The sequence below is a fragment of the Ambystoma mexicanum genome, chromosome 3q (genome assembly GCF_040938575.1).
Source record: "Ambystoma mexicanum isolate Mex_15411 chromosome 3q, UKY_AmexF1_1, whole genome shotgun sequence".
Taxonomy (NCBI): Eukaryota; Metazoa; Chordata; class Amphibia; order Caudata; family Ambystomatidae; genus Ambystoma; species Ambystoma mexicanum.
The window spans coordinates 349333010-349350723 of record NC_090926.1 but is presented as its reverse complement, the minus strand read 5'-3'; the positions used below and the strand labels follow the sequence as shown (position 1 = coordinate 349350723).

General features: G+C 44.4%; 1 protein-coding gene across 1 annotated transcript in view; it reads left to right on the top strand.

Annotated features, from left to right (window-relative positions):
* Positions 1–5156: 5156 nt before the first annotated feature.
* The window catches only part of SAP30L (SAP30 like), a 107661-nt gene continuing 95103 nt past the window's right edge, over positions 5157–17714 (top strand). Inside the window, exon 1 of the mRNA XM_069653977.1 lies at positions 5157–6628. Within this exon, the coding sequence (XP_069510078.1) occupies positions 6434–6628 (195 nt within the window). The 5' untranslated portion in view covers positions 5157–6433. The remainder of the gene's footprint in view (positions 6629–17714) is intronic.

Here is a 17714-nt window from a genome sequence, read left to right as displayed (position 1 = left end):
CTCAGTAACTCGTCCCTCCTAGTACAGAGGATGTCCGTTTCCCCGAACGCCTTGGCAGAACTTCGGGCAGCCTCTTAATAGATGGGCTTCAGAACTGCGGTACATACATAAGCTCTTTTCTCTTCTTCTCTTTCTTTCTTCCGGAGTCAAAGGAGCACGAGCTGCACCAACCTGCATCGGTTCCTCCTTGGAAGGCTGACGGATGGTGGATTGAGAAGGGGAGACATATGGATCAGGAGAAAAGGGAAAGCTCCGACTCTTCTTTCTTTCTGCCCGTCGTTCGGATAACTGGTATTCAATTTGTAACACAGCCGATAATAACTCCGGAAACGAAGAAGGCCGGGGTGTGTGGGCTAGTTCGTCTTTTAGTTCTTCTCGTAACCCACTACGGAAGATTGCATATTGGGCAGGCTCGGGCCAACCCGCTTCTGAAGCTAATTGCTTGAATGTAGTAATGTAGGATAGCAGGTCCGCATTACCTTGCCGGACGTCTAGTAGCTCCTCACAGGCTACGAAGGTGGTTTCTGTTTGTTGGAAGGTCCGTTTAAACAGAGCAACAAATCCACTGTGATCATGAAGTATCGGGTTGGCTTGAGTGACAAGAGGGGTGGCCCAGGCTAGGGCCTTCTCGACCATATGAGATATCATAAAACCAACACGTGCGTGGTCTGAAGCGAACGTGCCTGCTTGAAAATTGAAATGGACCCCACAAATGCCATATCATATCATATCATATCATATCACAAGCCTCAATAAATCCTTTCCCCTTTTTTGGTGACCCATTGAATTTTCTGGATGCCAAGGCCTTTGGGGGTAAGTCCGCTGGATGCTGTTCTCGTGCTGTGACCAACTGGCATAAGACTGTGTTTTCCGTTTTCAAGTTTTGCCCTTCTTGGGTTAATCCTTGCACTGCTGCTACCAGTACTTGCACCTGTTCTGCGGTAACCATGGCAACGTTTGGGCGTTGCAAACTGACACGAGCACAGCCCGTAGTATGGCGGCCCGGGAACTACGGTACCGGCATGCTTACCGGTACCGTTGTTCCCAGACCGCCATGCTTGTAATGAGGCCCACTGTGGCCGCATGAATTCAGCAGGCCAGTGACCTTGCTTCTGGAGTAGCCAGAAAATAGAGGAAAATGCCTCCCGGCACAAAAAACCCCTGTGAAGTTGCCACAGATACGAATTGCTGATAAGAGTCCAGGTAGGTGATTCCTGTAGATGGTTATGGTATCTAGGTCTGGTAACAGAAGAGAGAGAATCGGCACAGTTGCTAATCAGACTGTAAGCATGAAGATGAAAAGTATTCACTCAGCAAGGCCACGAATGCAAACAATATGGTCTGAGAAAAGCTGTCACAAAAGAAGGAGCGGAAGGCACCTGGGGAAGCAGAGAGAGAGCCGGTGGGGGAGAGGGATCCGACTCCAAGAGGAGAAATCAGGGTGAGACCTAAATAGTGCAAAAAGGAGACCAGGGAAGCACAGGGCAGCAGAGAGCCGGCGCAAAAAAGAAAGTGAAGCCGGGGGAGAGGCAGGAACAGAGAGAGAGAGAGAGAAAATGAGAGAAAGAGAGAGAAAGAGGGTGTGAGGAAGGCACAGCCGTGGGGGAAACAAAGCCGAAGGATGCCAAAGGCACAAAAGGCAAAAGTCAACAAGGAAAGAGTAGCGGAGCGCCGCTGAAGGGAAGTTACAAGCATGATGAACCCAAAGAGAGAAATGCACAGGGTTGTAACTTGCCACCCACTGGGAGAAGGTGCAATAAAAACCTCCCGGCGTTGGCCATGTTGAGACTAACTACTAGACTGTGCTGTGGCCGTAAACAGCATACATGACGGCACAGTAGAGGCGATGTCTCCATTGTTTCCACAGGTGCCAGCTTCCCGGCAGCGTGACAATTAGCCATCAGTATTTTACTGTCTTGGTTGAGTAGCGAGAGGGGCCTATAAGAGCTGCACTCTGTATCAGGTTTATTAGGCTTAAGCAAAGGCAACATAATTATTCTTACATTGGGCTGGGGGCATTCTTGCAGCCTACAAGGCAATGTTTTTTTACTGTGGCGTGACATTTTGCCATTAGGGAGAAAATACAACATGATGAGAGTTCTTATATGGGGAGTGGGGGATTTGTGCAGCCAACCACAATATGTTTTCTTACTTCGGCGTGGCTTTTTTTTTCACTGGCATTAAGGCAAAGTCAACAGGAGTATATTCTTACATGGGCATACTGGCATGCATTGGCAGAGCCAGCATAAACATTCTTTGTTATAGTATCCTTACTGGCATTATGGACAAAGCAAACATGAGTTTTTTCCTATGTGGCAATAGTGACATATATAGGTGCACCGAATGGACATGTGTGAGCACAATCAATATGAAAATACTATTTTTGCACTTGCGGAGTATTTGTATTTGTATTTATTGATTTATTAAGCGCCTTACGCCAAAGCGCTGTACAATTGAACAACATAATACATAAACAAACAATATAACAGTTGAAGCAAATACATTATAAATCAATCAACAAAACAGTGAAAAGAGCAATTAATTGAAGGGGATAGGTATGGAAGGGGAGAGGGAGTGGATAGGAGGGGAATGGTGAAGAATGGTAGGAGGTGGGAAGGGGGAGGGTGAGAGAGGGGAGGCATTAGAGGGGGGAGATAATTAGGGGAAAGAATAAGGAGGGGGAGGTGTTTCAGGGAGGAGAATGGAGGAGGAGAGATTTAAGGGAAGTGCGGAATGAGGTGAAGGTGGGTGTAGAGCGGATAGCAAGAGGAAGGGAGTTCCAGTGTAGAGGTGCTAGGAGTTGGAAGGAGCGGAAACGGGAGGAGGCACAGTGGGAGGGAGGTAGAGAGTGAGAAGGAAATGGTCAGCGGACCGAAGGGAACGGGAGGGAGCGTAGAAGGAGAGAATGGAGGAGAGATAAGGGAGAGCGAGACCATGGAGAGATTTGAAGACAAGGCAGAGAAATTGAAATTTAAGTTGGGAGTGAAAAGGAAGCCAGCCCAGGGAAGAGAGAGAGGTAGAGATGGAGTCATGGGTGGTAAGTAGACAGAGGGTACGAACAGCAGAGTGGTAGACGGATTTAAGAGGGGCAAGATGAGAAGTAGGTAGTAGAGTACTGGCATACAGTAGGCAAAGGCATTATGAAAATGTGTTTGAAAATGCACCTGTGCATTGTTGGTGGCTTGGCATTTAATGGACTTTTTATGTCTCACCCAGCAAAATCGATCGTAAACTATGTAGTTTTTTACCTAATTTATCACCGAAAGTGTACTGAAAAATGCACTATTTTAATGTATTATTTAAAAACGTTTCTCAAAGGGACAACCCCCTGGATTGGTTCGCCCTCCCTCACTATTCTATGTCCCTCCTGTACATTTGGCTGGGGGCAGAACAAGTGCCCTTTCTTCTTAAAGGATCTTCTTAGCGTGGGCCCTACTACATTAGCTACAGGCCCCACTTGTTACAGGATCATGGCTATGCCTCTGGTGAGTTGGAGAGAAAAATGGTTCTAATGGGCCAAAGGAAATCGTAATATCTACTCAGCCTCCTGGGCTTGGGGAGGAGGTGTAGGACGGGGCGTTTGGGAGGGGGGGTAATCAGTAGCGCAATAGGTTTAATGTCCCTTCTCACTAAAAGTTTTCATAACTGCCATCCAGCCCCCCCAAATGTTGAGAATGGCTCCGCCCCTTGGCAGAAGGAACATAGTTCCACAACTTTTTGTTTCACACTTCGACCACTGGGTAAGTATAAATAGGAAATGCACGTTAATACTCCGGTAGAAGGTTACATGGGTGAACAGGGGTTTGATATCCTTTTAGATCAGGTTCCCATCTCCAAGCTCCCACCAATGGTCCTCCCTGGAATCCGCAGCACTCATCAATCCACATTCCATCTGGCATTCCTAATACAACTTACACTCGCACAAGAGGTGCATTCACTCAGCATACAAACAAGCCAGATCCCACCGTCAGCAGTAAATAGGGAGTCTACATTTTCCAATTGGAATGCATTGGGGCTAGAATTATTTAAGGCATGAGAATGTGAAAAACAGCAATATTTTTTACTGAACAATCTGGAGTCTCCTGGCTAAGTCGGGAGGGTTGGCATGTATGCACAGTGTGTGGGTTTGAAGCCAAGTAATGCCCCTTTGTATCCACTGTTTCATGTACATTATGGAGAGGTGTCAGCGCATAGTAGGCTTGCACCCTGAGTCGGGGTAAGAAAAAATGACGGAGATTAAGAGTTTGGCAGAGGGAAGGGGAGCACAAATAGGTAGGGACACAAATAGTGAGAGAGTGCGAGGCACACACTGTCTCCCCAAAGTAGATTTGCCATAATTCCTAACAAAGTGGTCCACTTTGAATATTCAGAGAGCGTTGTGTGCCCGTCTCAGTCAGAGGGCAAACGGACGCCCCTACTAGGGGGGCCAACTGTCCCGGATTTTGCGGGATTGTCCCTCAATTAGGGACTCTGTCCTGCAGTTTGCAGATGGCTGTGCGGGACGCAGGTTGTTGCGACTTTCTTCGGGACAACCTGCCTCCAGCACAGCCACTCTGCAAACTGAAATGGCCATGTACACAGCACGGCACTGCCGCCTGCTGCTTTCTTTCTCCAAGCGGCTCTGCAGCCATGGCTCCTTTTGAGCCTGCAGGTAGGTCGAGCTGTAACGCTCTGACACCTGGTTTAATTTGAAATGCTAATGCTTTGTTGTTGAGGTCGTGATGGTCATGTTTGCAGTTAAAAAACGTGAGCATCACTTCCCAAAGACAAACCATTTAATTTCAATTAGGCTAAGACTTAAAAGCCATTAAAAAATGTACATTAAAAAAGGGGCGGGTCAAATGTGAATGGCGTGATGTCATCACCGCCTTGTGGGCAAGTGTCCCTCGAAAGACTATCAAAGAGTTGGCCACTCTAGCCCCTATGTTTATGCACGTGCTGAATTAGCTCCCAAGCGCGAGATGATTATCCTGGTTCTTGGCTTCCTGCTTGCAGTCAATCATTCCGAGTCATACCAGATCCACTGAGCTTATTAGAAGTCTGCGAAGGCATTGTGCTGCCTATATGCTTTACAATTGGAGTCGTTAGATCACGAGATACCTACGTTACATGAACATAAAGTGGAAGTCATGTGATGAAGACGCGTTGCTGGGTCCGTTCCTTTAATGGGAACTAGTCACTACCGTTCTCAGACGGCGGGTTGGTGGTCAAAGGATGCGGGCTGTCAGTTTATATGGGCGTCTGTGTTGAACGCTGCAGAAATACCTTTTTTTATATTAATTACTCTATTGGCAGTGAGTTAAATCTGGTTGCTTCATCTTTTGAGAGTTGCAAAGCTCTGGAGGCAGTTACAATACATATTATCATTTTCGGGGTTTAACATCTTTACTCCCTTGTAGATTAATTCATTATCACACCTAGGTGCTACCGAGTCTGCGCCACTTCTAGAGCACTACTGCGCTCAGCGATTTGCGGGTGATTCTCATGCGGGGTGCGGCTTCTTGCCCTTTTGAGGCGAGCGCTGCCCTTTTCAAACCCGGCATTCGCATTTTGAAGCGCCTACCCCCAAAAGATTGGTGTGTTCTTGCTAAAACGAAAAAAAACCATGCTCCCCTTAAATCCTGGGCGGATGACTAATTGCCCCGATCGCTAGCACTATTGTTCGGCTCCCGAGCACAATAATTGTATTTATAATTTTCCCTGGCCATACCCCAAGAGCAGTTTCCTTTTTTCTTGCAGTGTTTGTTTATTTTTGCCCCAGCGTAGACTTTCAATTGGTCCATTTTGTAGGGTATCTCCAAGAATCATAACACAAAACAGATTGCGTCCCACCGACCAGAATTCGCGTTTCTTCCGCTGGTGCTGCACCAAGTGCTTATAACTCGCGATTGCCTCTTCCTCACTAGAAAATAATCCACTGCAAAGGTACCCCGCCCCTGTCTGTGTTATTTGCACTGCTCCCTCTCCCTCGCCATGGGCTTAAAACGGGCACTTTTCTATTTTAAAGCGATTTTATTATTTTTCATACAGTAAAAGAATTTATAAAGAAAACAAAAATAAGCACTTTTACGTTTTTTCAGATTGGTTTTACGTAAACTTTTACCCCAATGTTTTGACGTTGCGAATAAGCAGTTGGCGAATACACAGGCAACATCAGATTTTTATTAACGAGCTGTTGAAAAAAGAAACTAAATTCAATAACGTGGCGTTTCTAGTGAGTTTCCGTTGTCAATATTAGCTAAAAAACGTGAAAGAAGGCATTACACTTAAGTGAAGAATCACATTTAACTATTTTGCTGCCGTTGAGGTGTGCTCCTGTTGGCTGTGGAGTGGCCAATGGTAGTACGACGGCTGTTGCAGACACATCCCTAGTTTGCCCTTTTCGATCAGAAGAGTACTGAACTTGTGAGCGTGGCCTTAGAAGTGCTCCAAAATGAATGGCTTCAGCACTGAGGAGGACAGCAGAGACGGACCGCCGCCACCTGCCACCGCCCCTTTTTTTGGCCAAAGCTGCTGCCTGATCAACGATGGGGAACGGTGTGTTCGGCCTGCAGGCAACGCTTCCTTCAGCAAGCGAATCCAGAAGAGCATCTCGCAAAAGAGGCTCAAACTGGACATCGATAAGAGCGTGGGTATACATGTTGCTTCTTTGTATGTGCGCTGTGGACCTTTACTTGCTTTGTGTTAATGAATCATTTCAAGACATCCAGTCTATCTCTTCCACCCTCCACTTTCTGCTCAGCTCCTCTCTGAACCGCCTGTGTCTGCCATCAATTTTGGCAGCAGCCGCGGACCCGCCTCATTATTCAAAACACTTTGCAACAATAGTTATGGCCGGAGGAAGTGCCCCCCCCCCTCCTTGTGTTTTTAAGTAAACTTGTGCATACTATTCTAGTAGGTCACGATGTTGACTCATGCTCGCCCCCTCCCTGTGTTTTTAAGTAAACTTGTGCATACTATTCTAGTAGGTCACGATGTTGACTCATGCTGGTTGGAGAAGCAAACCCCCTCTTAATCCATTTTTGTTTTATTCAGAGTCAACAAATGCATATTTGTATTTGTTAGTAATCTCTTTAATTATCAAATAACATGTATGAAATTGCCTAGTCACTGTGGTGTCAGTGGTAACTTGACTGTGGACCACTGTTTTGCTGTTATGTGCCTTTTCAAGAATGAGTAGTTTAAGATGAATGTCTTGAAAAGGGGTGTTTCTTCCTCGGGACCAGCCCTTATTAGCATAAATCACCAAATTACAGGTCCGCTCGTGCCAAACAGTGAACTCATGCTAGTGAAATGACACCTTCAGTAGAAATGTAGCATTTATTAGACATATAGCTACATAACAGTACATTTAGCAATGGAACTTGGGAAACAATAATAATAGCTAGACAAATCACAAAACTTAGAGAAGCACAGTCTTGCGTCCCTTGAGATGGTATCATTAATTAGGGCTAGGAGACCCGGGTCATCGAAGCTAACTGCTGCCAGCCCCGCTCACAGATAACAGCGCTGCAAGGTGCCGCAAAGAGCCTCATCATGTTCCGGGACCTCACTCTTGCTCGAAGCCGGTCCGTGGATGGATCTCCTATCTCCTACCTGGGTCATGTGGGCATGCATTTTTGTAACCTCGTGCTGTCAGTCAACGTGATGCACTATCCCTGCACATTCTATCATAAGACAACAAGTTTATTTATGGAAAAAACCCAGCTCCGTACATTTCCAACATGCTCCCTTCTCTGCCCCACTCTACTTGGAGCCCCTCTGCGAAAGCACAGGAATGTCTTATCAGTGTGTGTGCAAGGCCGTACCAGGCCTTCTCATGCGAAATAAGATTTTTTACCACGCACGGCAGTGCCACGGTTGCAAAGACAGCATATTCTAAGAAGCTGAAATCAATTAACCCCTAGTGAGCAAGCTTTACCAGGCTTGCACTCTGCTACCTTAGTGTCTATAGCGCTTCAAAGATTGGCTATCTAAGCGCTATATAGGTGCCATAATGCTCCAAACACTCCAAGTCTCTATTAGCTACTAAACTGGGGCCTCCACCCTTCCTGTCTATGCACAATGCATAATGTAACCTTCCACCCCTACTAGGCCTGCATATTCCTTGTAGCTCACTACTGCGTAATGTAGGCGCCAACACATTACTTTCAGCATTTAGCACATACTTTGAATAAGCTATTGGTTTATAGCTATTAACGCAGCCATCTAAGGCCCTAATATGGAAATATGGCACTTTGTATCTCACGACAATTATAACATAAACTTTTGTATCAGATAATATTTATTGGCATTTTTAGGTTAGTGTTGAAATGTATGTGGTGCATTCGACTGCGCTTGTGTAGTTATATCTTGTATAACAGTATTCTTTACAACGTTTTTGAAAAATGTTTAGAGAGTGAAATAATGTTCTTTCTACGTATAGCGAACCTGGCAGGTCTTACCGTTAACGGTTGATGATGGATTTCTGCAGCATAGCAACTGTTGTGCAATGTGTTAACATACACGCCATTAAGAAGCTGAGGGCCGGATGATAGACAATTTTATTCAATTCCTTGAAAATACTGTGTATAATCTCGCCACCATTATGTTATGGGTCACTGTTATGTACCATGACCTTGCACCCTGATTGTATATGTAAAAACACTTCATTCCGTGGCTTTATTTTTTGAGCATTTAATCAGTTGTATGTTTCCCTGTCTCTTTGTAACTACCATTTATTCTTTCTCGCTTCTTAATGTCTCCCAAAATAATATGGTGTAAAGAAACCATGATCATTATGTTATGAGTACCATCCACAGAGAAGCGAAGTATAAGTGTAAATACCGGGCAAAGTGCCATTACATTGAGTAATCCCACTCCACCCAGGCCGGTGGGGGAAAAAAGACGATTGGTCCTTTTACTGGTCTACCTACGCATCCTAGCGGAGCGGCACATGTGGTACAGACAGAGGTGGCGTGGAGGGCGGAGGGAGTCTGTATGTGCATATTTGTGTTTATTAGTTGAGTGATCACTTTGTAGCTTAATTGCTCTGGTGAATTACAGCAGTTTTCCTCCCTAGTGTCTCGGCTACTATGCCCTAGGCACATTGTAACTCACCAAATAAGATACAAAGAAATGAGGTTAATAACTAGTCTTCTGCTTTCTGGCAGGTTATTCCTCTCTCCACTCGGGTCTTGCATACAGTTTTTAGGATTCGTAGGCGATTGGCGTGTGTGTAGCATAGCACTTTATTGGGCGATTCTATGAGCGCTTTAGTAGGTAGTATGGCACCGTCTTTTAGCCATTTGTGTGCAAGACAGAGACCCTTGAAAGAGATGCTGGCCTGCATAGGAAGCCAATGTATGATTTTAAGTTGGTGGGTGACTTGGTCTTTACGTAAGCCAACAATGGTTCCACTCGCAGCTTTCTGGTCCTTTTGTAGTGTTTTGATTTGCTAGTGTTGCAAAGTCATCCCAAGTATGATGGCTATGCCCAGAAATGTTTCCAAGTTTGTTGTGCAGGGAACCAACCTGCACCTTGCTGGTGGCACCCAACATGTTTGGGTTTGCTAGTGTTTTCATGCAGAAGAGATGTAACCAGGACTTTGGGCTGCACTTCCTCTTGGGTGGAGCCAAGCTGTATTTTCAAATGTTTTTTTCTCCTTCTCCAATGTTATAGCAGTATGAGAAACCATTTAATGGAAAACTGCCCACAGTGATTGGCAGGGATTTTGATGAATTACAAGATTTTCTATCCATCACTCTTTAGTGTTGATAGATGGGAGAAGAACATACAGGGCCTTCTGGTTGTGCAGCCCTGAGTGTGCAAGTGCCAGTTGGGTGGCTTTCCGTTGATCTGTATAGTCGATTTTTGAGTAATTGTATTTGAAAGGATGATGATGATGATGATTGCAAACCTGTGAACTTGTGCAGAGGTCTGAATCTCGGATCATGCCTTGGTTGGGCACCTCGGTTTTTATAGTGGTTTTTTTTTTTTTCTCCAAGGAATTTGAGAGTGGTGGGATGCATAGCAATGCATTTTTGAGTAGGGGAGATGGGCTAGAACTTTTTTCACATCCATAACACTTTAGCTTAGAGTATGTTTCCCGTGATTGTGAATTGGCTTTGTTGGCCCCTGGCCCATAGTTAGATTTGTGTCATTAGTGAGCAGTGGGAGTAATAGTGTAGCAGTCTTTTGCGGAGTAGGTCTATGAGAGGTTTGTTGTAAATGTTGAAAAGTGGGGGTGAGACAACACACTATGGGATTTGTTTTAAATAGTTGGTGTCCTAGTTATACAGTTTTGTTTTTAGTCAGATAAGGGCTTAGACCTCAGTGTGGGAGTCAAGATGTTGGCCATGTGTTGCAGTTGGTATAGAAGGATCGATGGGTTGATTATATCAAAGATCGGTTCAGTATGCTGAATGAGCTTTGCTCTGGTTTGTTGCATGGCGGTGGAAAATCTTGATTGGTAAGTGTCTACTATGTTTGTGTCTGAAGTTGGGCAATTACTATGTTCTCCAAGATCCCAGAGTTACACTGCAGATCTGTAACTGGGCAGTCATTGTTGTGCTCTTAGTGACTGATGGGGACTTCAAGTGTTCAATGTTTTTAGGTACTTGGCCTGTCCGTAGTGAGCTTTTGTGAGACAAATATAGTGATGGGCATGTCAGAGTGGGTTACAACAGTGGCAGTTGGGTGGGGATCACTTTAACCTTTCCCCGTCTGAGATCCTTGATGAGGACATCAGTAGCATGTGAGAATGGGAAGCTGTATACTGTGTTGTCCACTGTGTTACGTTTTTGGTTGGGTAGATGAGGCCAGATTCATGGTTAGTCAGGGAGATTGATGTCATAATTGTCAGCCTCTTCACTGTGAAGGTGCTTATGCCCTCAGATAGCAATTTGTTCTGTTGGGTGGCGCATGATGCACATTGTAATGTTTGCCTCCCTGCCTGATGTGCCCTTCAGGTCTCGGATGCAAAACCATTCTTTACCCATAACTGACAGCCCAGTCCACGCTAGAATAACCCCCCCCCCCACTCCTTTTTCCACTAGATAGCGGGGGGAACATCTTGTACTAACAAATCTATTACCTGAAGTATCCACATACACTTCCCTTTCAATCAGTGTATTGGGAGGTCACAAAGCCTCCAGCATCTGTAATTTGTATTCTCTTATAACATCTAGTCCGTTGGCCAGGTCATTTTACTTATGTCAACTGGAGCACATTCTCAATTCTGCCATTTATATTCTACATTTCACTGCCCCTTTTTGATATATTTATATATATGTATTACACGGCCCATGGGAGTGGCCGTGTAGTTATGGTTAAATTGCTAATCCCATAGGAAGAGCACTTTTTGGATGGCTTATAACTTCGCTCCCCCTGGACGAATCCACACCAAACTTTGCAAAAATAAGTATATGGCCCACTCATATTTTTTTTTGCAAAGTTTGGTGAGGTTTGGTCCAGGGGGGGCAAAGTTATAGGGGGGGTCCCAAAATGTCTTTTTTTTCCCCGTAGACTGAATGGGGAAAAAACTTTGCTCACGCCTACAGCCCAAACCGCTGGACGGATTTTCACGAAATTTGCGCCAGGAGCAGCGGCTTGGTCCCAAAAGCGTGCTTTTGTGCATCTGGTGAAAATCCATCCAGTACTTTAAAAAAAAATGACCAAAAAGTAGGTCACAAAAAATTTGTCATATCTATGTCCGAGGTGTGGACACACTTCCCTGTTCGCTCCGCCGACAGGACACCGATTGGTTAATCGGCTTGCGTCATGTCCGCGGACATGCAACGTGTTCGCTGATTGGATGGTGAAGAGTGTGAAGTGCGTCAGATTTTTGGGAACGCCAGTCATCTTGGATTTGCGGACAGCGGCTGATGTCCGCGGACATCACAGTAAAAACATATATATTAAAAAACACAACTTTGTACTTGTCAATCTTAATAATCTCTGGGGAGGTGAGGGGTGATGAGGATGGGATATGGCTGCAAGAAGCAAAAAAAGGGTGTTTTTTGTAGCGAAAGTCCGCGAACAGTTCGGATGTTCTTTCACAGTCCTGTGAAAGTTCACGGACACCTCAGCATTATAGGGTTGGTGAAATGCAGTTTTTGGATGGCTTATAACTTTGGCGCCACTTAATGGAACTAAATTTTGCATGTATATTTCTGACCTGATTCTGAGTGAGTATGCAAAGTTTGGTGGGATTCTGTCATGAGGGGGCAAGATTAGAGGGGGGGTCCCAAAATATTGTAAAGGCTTATAAATGTGGTGTCATTTGACAAATCTACACAAAGGTTTGCAAAACGATAGATCTAGATATAGATGTTTTCGTAAAGTCTGAATGGATTTTGTCAAGTGGGGGCTAGGTTATATGACGATTGTATGTGCATACATTTGACACTTTTGAAAAAATAAAACATGGATGGATTTCCAGCAAACTTGCATAAGGAGCATTGGCAAAGACCTACAAGCATGTTTTGCAAATGTGCCAGTGTTTTATTATTTGACAAGTGTCATAATGTAGCTACAAAAAATAGCAGTATACCTTTTAGTGACTGAGGGGTAGCCTGTGGCCATGGGCAGTGGCCAGATTGTTTGGGTCATGGAATAAGGTCATGATCCAGAAAATCTGGCTACTGGCCATGACCACAAGGGACAACACATAGGATTTAAGTGGCCATGTCCACCTGGGACTGGCTTTGTGGTAAAGTTATTCAAAATTAGGATAGATCTGAAAGGGAAGAAAAATGTGCTTGTTATAGGGTTCTCTTTTTGCCTTCTGCATGCTGCCATGGAAAGCGAAGAGGGGCCCTGTATGGATCCCTCCCCTTACCTTTCCATGGTGGCCATCCTGGAAAAAGATTTTCCTTCCTACACAGACGTCCCTTTGTAGAATGAAAAATCCTCTTTTTTAGCACCCCGGGTTCCCGCTTTGGGAACTTTCAGGGGCTGGAATGGGGGGATAATGGTCCAGAGACCCTGTTATCCACCCTCGCTTCACTTGAGCTGATAACTTGGGCTGCTGGGCGGGTATCCACCGTTCCAATACCTGTAACGGAATATGAGCGCCACACTATTCCCATTAGCATAACACAAACTGCAAATGGAAATGCTGGAAAATCTTGAGTCTGTGTACTTTACTGGATATATAAAGTAGATGGAGTCTATACATTTTTTTTTTTTTTTAGTTCTATTTTTTAACTGAATGGTGGTTCCTAAAGGAATGTGTCTTTTTGTTGTTTTTAGATGTATTTTTTTGGCAGGAGAGCTGAGAACGAAAGGTGGGGAGGGAAATGAGGGAAGAGGAACCAAACGCTAATATGGAGGGGTAGGTGGACAAGGGAAAATGTTGCACATGTGTTATTTCTAAGGTAGGGAGCAATGTTTCTCATGCTCCTTGATTACAGCAGTGGTGGTGGCTCTTGGGGAGGAGGGATTGCATTAGCTGATGCCATTTTAAGATAAATAGCAGTTTTGCTAAAAATATGTACTGTGTACTAGATTGTTAATGGATAATGAGTAGGAATAGGTGTTGGAGCGGTGCAAGGGAAATTTTGAAGTTGAAAGTTCCTAGATCAGTAGAAAATGCAGTTCTGAACTGTCCGCGAAGCGGAGATCTTATCGTGAAGTGCAGATGGGTTCTCGGACACGTCATCATGCTGTTAGATGTTCGTAGACGTCTACGGATGCAAAACTAGTTGGAATAGTTGCAAAAAGTGTATGGAAGTGTTAAAAATGATTCCAGAAGGTGGGAAATGGCAGAGTTTTAAGGTGACACTTTGTAAATTGGACACAAACATTGCTATACTGGGTAAGTATGATATTAGTAAGTTGTAGGAAAATAGCATGCACTGGTAAAAACCTATGAAATTCACTGAAAAAACTTTGTTAATGGGACGTTATGGTTAAGTTGGACTAATAAAAACCTATGAAATTCAAATAAGAAACTTAGTTAAAGGGACCTTATGGTTTCAAGTAAAATCGAAAAACCACAGAAATTCTCCAGTTATGGTAAGCTAAACAACCATAACTCGCGCCACCACCTTGCACTGCTAAGACTAACACCCAGGACATCAAAGATGACATAACAAATATCACTGATGAAATCACATATCTGGGCCACTTGTTTATGTTTGACATATATAGGCCAGGTGGTTTTGTTCACTGGCAGTCAGAATAAAAAAATTAAAGGTGCTATATATCTAGATGTTAACCTTGTCATATGTTTAAGTACTTTCCTTAGGGTCTAGTCTCAGCTCATGGTGCACATACATGGGGGGAAATGAGCAGGCCTCAAACACACAATTCATTTGTATACATGAAGATAAACTTTAATGTCATTAACATTTTTTGATGATGCAGTTTCTTTCTTTCTTTAGTTTCCCTGTATGTGCCTCTGATTTGTATGCATTGTGGTTCTTCATATGTACTGTTTGTACCAGCACAAGTGCTGTAAGTCTTGAATTGTTAGCTAGTTATTACATGTTTAACTTTACTCAAAACTGTGATATGGTAGCCTTCATTATTGTACAATCCAAAATGACAAGATTATAAATAGTGTACTTCTATGGTTCATGCTGCAGTCATTGCCTATGTTTAATTATGATTAGGTTTCTGTATTGACGACAACACTCCAATACAATGATATTAGATGAGTACATTCTTTAATAGATTAAGTAGTTCATGATGGGTCTCCCGATCGCCCCTGACATCTTGTTACCAACAATATCCTGACATCTTGTTACAACTCCTTGTAGGGACTTTTCATCAAAATGTATTTCACATGTGATGTCATCAATGACATTTGTTATGTCATCTTTAATGTCTTGGGTGTTTGTCTTAGCAGTGCACGGTGGTGGCGCGAGTTATGGTTGTTTAGCTTACCATAACTGGCGAATTTCTGTGCTTTTTTATTTTACTTGAAACCATAACGTCCCTTTAACAAAGTTCTTTCTTTGATATAGGTATATATAAATATAATTTTTTCTTTTCCTTTTTCAACCACAAGTCGGTTCTTTAGTTTGTACTCTTCTCTATCCATATCCTTCATTTTTGTTTTTGTTTTTTTTGTTTACAGCCACACCAACCTGATTTGCATTGTCTGCCTGGGCACCACAAAAGTTAACTTCCTAAAATCATACTGTAAAGGGGGATTTTCAGAACCTACTATGGTGAGGGGTTCTGAGAAGCCCCCGGTTGGGGCACATTTCTCTTACTACTAATTTTACAATTTGTGTACCCGCCCAAACATTTTGCTTTTGTTGCAGCATCCTGACCTGGCTTTTGCCATTGGAGCACAGCCTTCAGCTTCACTCCACTGGGCTTTCGCTCATCATTACGGGGAAACTGACCGTCATTTCTGGCTGTCCGTACTGAGAAACATTGTTTCTATTAGTCTTTTTTTTTACTTTGTTGCCACTTTTGGCAACTGTATTTCACTGTGCAAAGTACATTACTGTATAGTGCAATTGGGTCCTTGTGTTTTCGGGCAGTAGTCATCCATTAAGGATTTTTGGGTAACTGGACAATGTGCCTATGAGTGGGCTGGTGGCAGCAGAAGCGTTTTCATGTATTTGTTTACGTTTTTACCGAGCCATGCTGCACTTGACGCTTTTGGCTCATGACTGTGGCTAGTGTCCGTCATGGCCGTGCCACAAGGCCTTTTGTCAACTCCTTTTGCCACTTTGTAAGTTGGCCTTTCCCCTGGTCTTTGTGACCTGGGAATTCCTTATTTGGGCATGCAGTTGCCTGCGAAAGCCACTGCATTTGTGGGCTACTGCAGGCCACATGTGTAGATACCCATGAAGTGGGCTGAGACTGTCTGGTCCCAAACCACACTACTGGTACCAGGATGTTTAGTGTACACAAGGGCATGAGAGCCGCAGTGGTCCCTGATTGGATCACTGCTGGTGTGCAATGGGGCAGAGCTCCTCATTGGGCGGCTGGGTGCGAGCACTCACTGGCCTTGTGGCTATGGGGAGGGGTCCTGAATGCAGACCTGCAGATCAGCCCCATGTCTGAATCAACCTGTAGATGACGTAAAGTATCCAGAAGAACCGAGCAGACTCCAGGACTATCCAGAACTATGCAGAAGAAGGTTGGCACCCTGAGCCTCTGTTGTACCGGTGGAACCCTGCTTTGCACTCTATCCAGTGGTCGAAGTGTACCAAAAGAAGTAGTAGAACTATGTTCCCTGCTGGCCTGCCCCACTCCCCACAAACCCCATCACCACACCACCTCCTACGCACAACCAGACACTTGCAACTGCTGTTTGGAACGTTCAATGCAGTGCTCTGAAAGTGCAAGTTTCAACTTCTTCCTACGCTTATTTTAAAACTAAACCATTCCCGAACGGTTTCTTTTTAAAATAAAAGTATAGGAGCTGTAAGAGGTAATTTAAAAAAGTAGAGGAGCACCGCTCCCGCCCACTTCGACCACTGACTCTATCTCTGAAGACCTCGGAAGGTGCTTCAACCCCTGGAGTAGTGAGACTAATCACTTTCGACGTCTCCTGGTTGCCCTGCAAAAGAGACTGTTCGGAAGTGTCCCTTGGCTGTCCAGCTCGAACTACGGCACAAGTGCAGGAGAAGTTGTCCTGTCGAGATTTGCCTCAAACTTTTGCGTAATCCTTGCTGGCCCTGCAAAACAGTTTTGCCAAATTTCTTCATCCGAGCTACTTTGATGCGCGAGAGAGAAACGTGCATCAGATCGCGTGAGTTGGGTGCCCCTGTGTCACTGTGCGACTTTCCTCCATTTCTTCAAGTTTCTTGAGACCAGCTGCATCAGTGTTTTCTTTGTCCTGCAACCGAGATGAGAGATACAATACCTGGAGTAAACCGCACCTGCATCTGCCTGTGCGCCTTAAAGCCAAATCAAGGCAGGAAATCGTACCTCTGGCAAACCCCTGCAGACCTGCCAAGTTTGGACCCGGACTGAGCTAAGGGCAGGACGGTGAGTACTGAAACCATTTACTGGTGGCCCCTGATTAATCAATTGTAATTTTACGCAAAAAGTATCCCTTGTGGTCCTCTCCTTGACTTGGGTAGCTCCTACTTCCTAGAGTCTTCTGAAAGTTGGGAGTGGCCTTGTTCATCGCAGCCGATCCTCCCCTGACTCTTAGAACCTGTTGTTCACGCTTCAGATTCCTGTCTCTAACTTTGCCAGCTCCTTAGATATTGTACTTTGTGACTGTACGCATGAGTGGGTGCTTTTACATGTGAATCTTACATTGAGCACAATGCTCCATTCATCGTTGGGCTGGACCTGGGATCATTGATCTCTGAAGATTATCAATGTTTTAAAGTTTGCCTGCCCTTTTTCCTTACAGGTTTTGGCGGGATTCTGCACTTCGCCGCAGCGACTGTATATATTTTACTAAGTGTGTGGATTTTCATTATTCACTTGTTTATTCTTGGGCATAAATTATATATTTTTGTTTGCTACTGTCTAAGGGTAATTCTTGGTGTCTGTGTGTGCTCATCAAAGACCCCAGATCACCCCCACTCCTCCTGTAATTTAGCCTTGACTGCTCTCCAAGCTACCATGAATTGGTCTGGCTATCCTCCCAGAAGTGTTCCCTGTTTTACTAACAAGGGTGACCTCCTAAACACCCGTTTACCAGAGCACAGTTTAGAAATCCATTGTAACGCCCACTTAGTGGTCCAACAAGTTTTTCACTTTGTCTAACTAAACTCTCAATGATTATATGGCTGAACAGCAATTCTTGG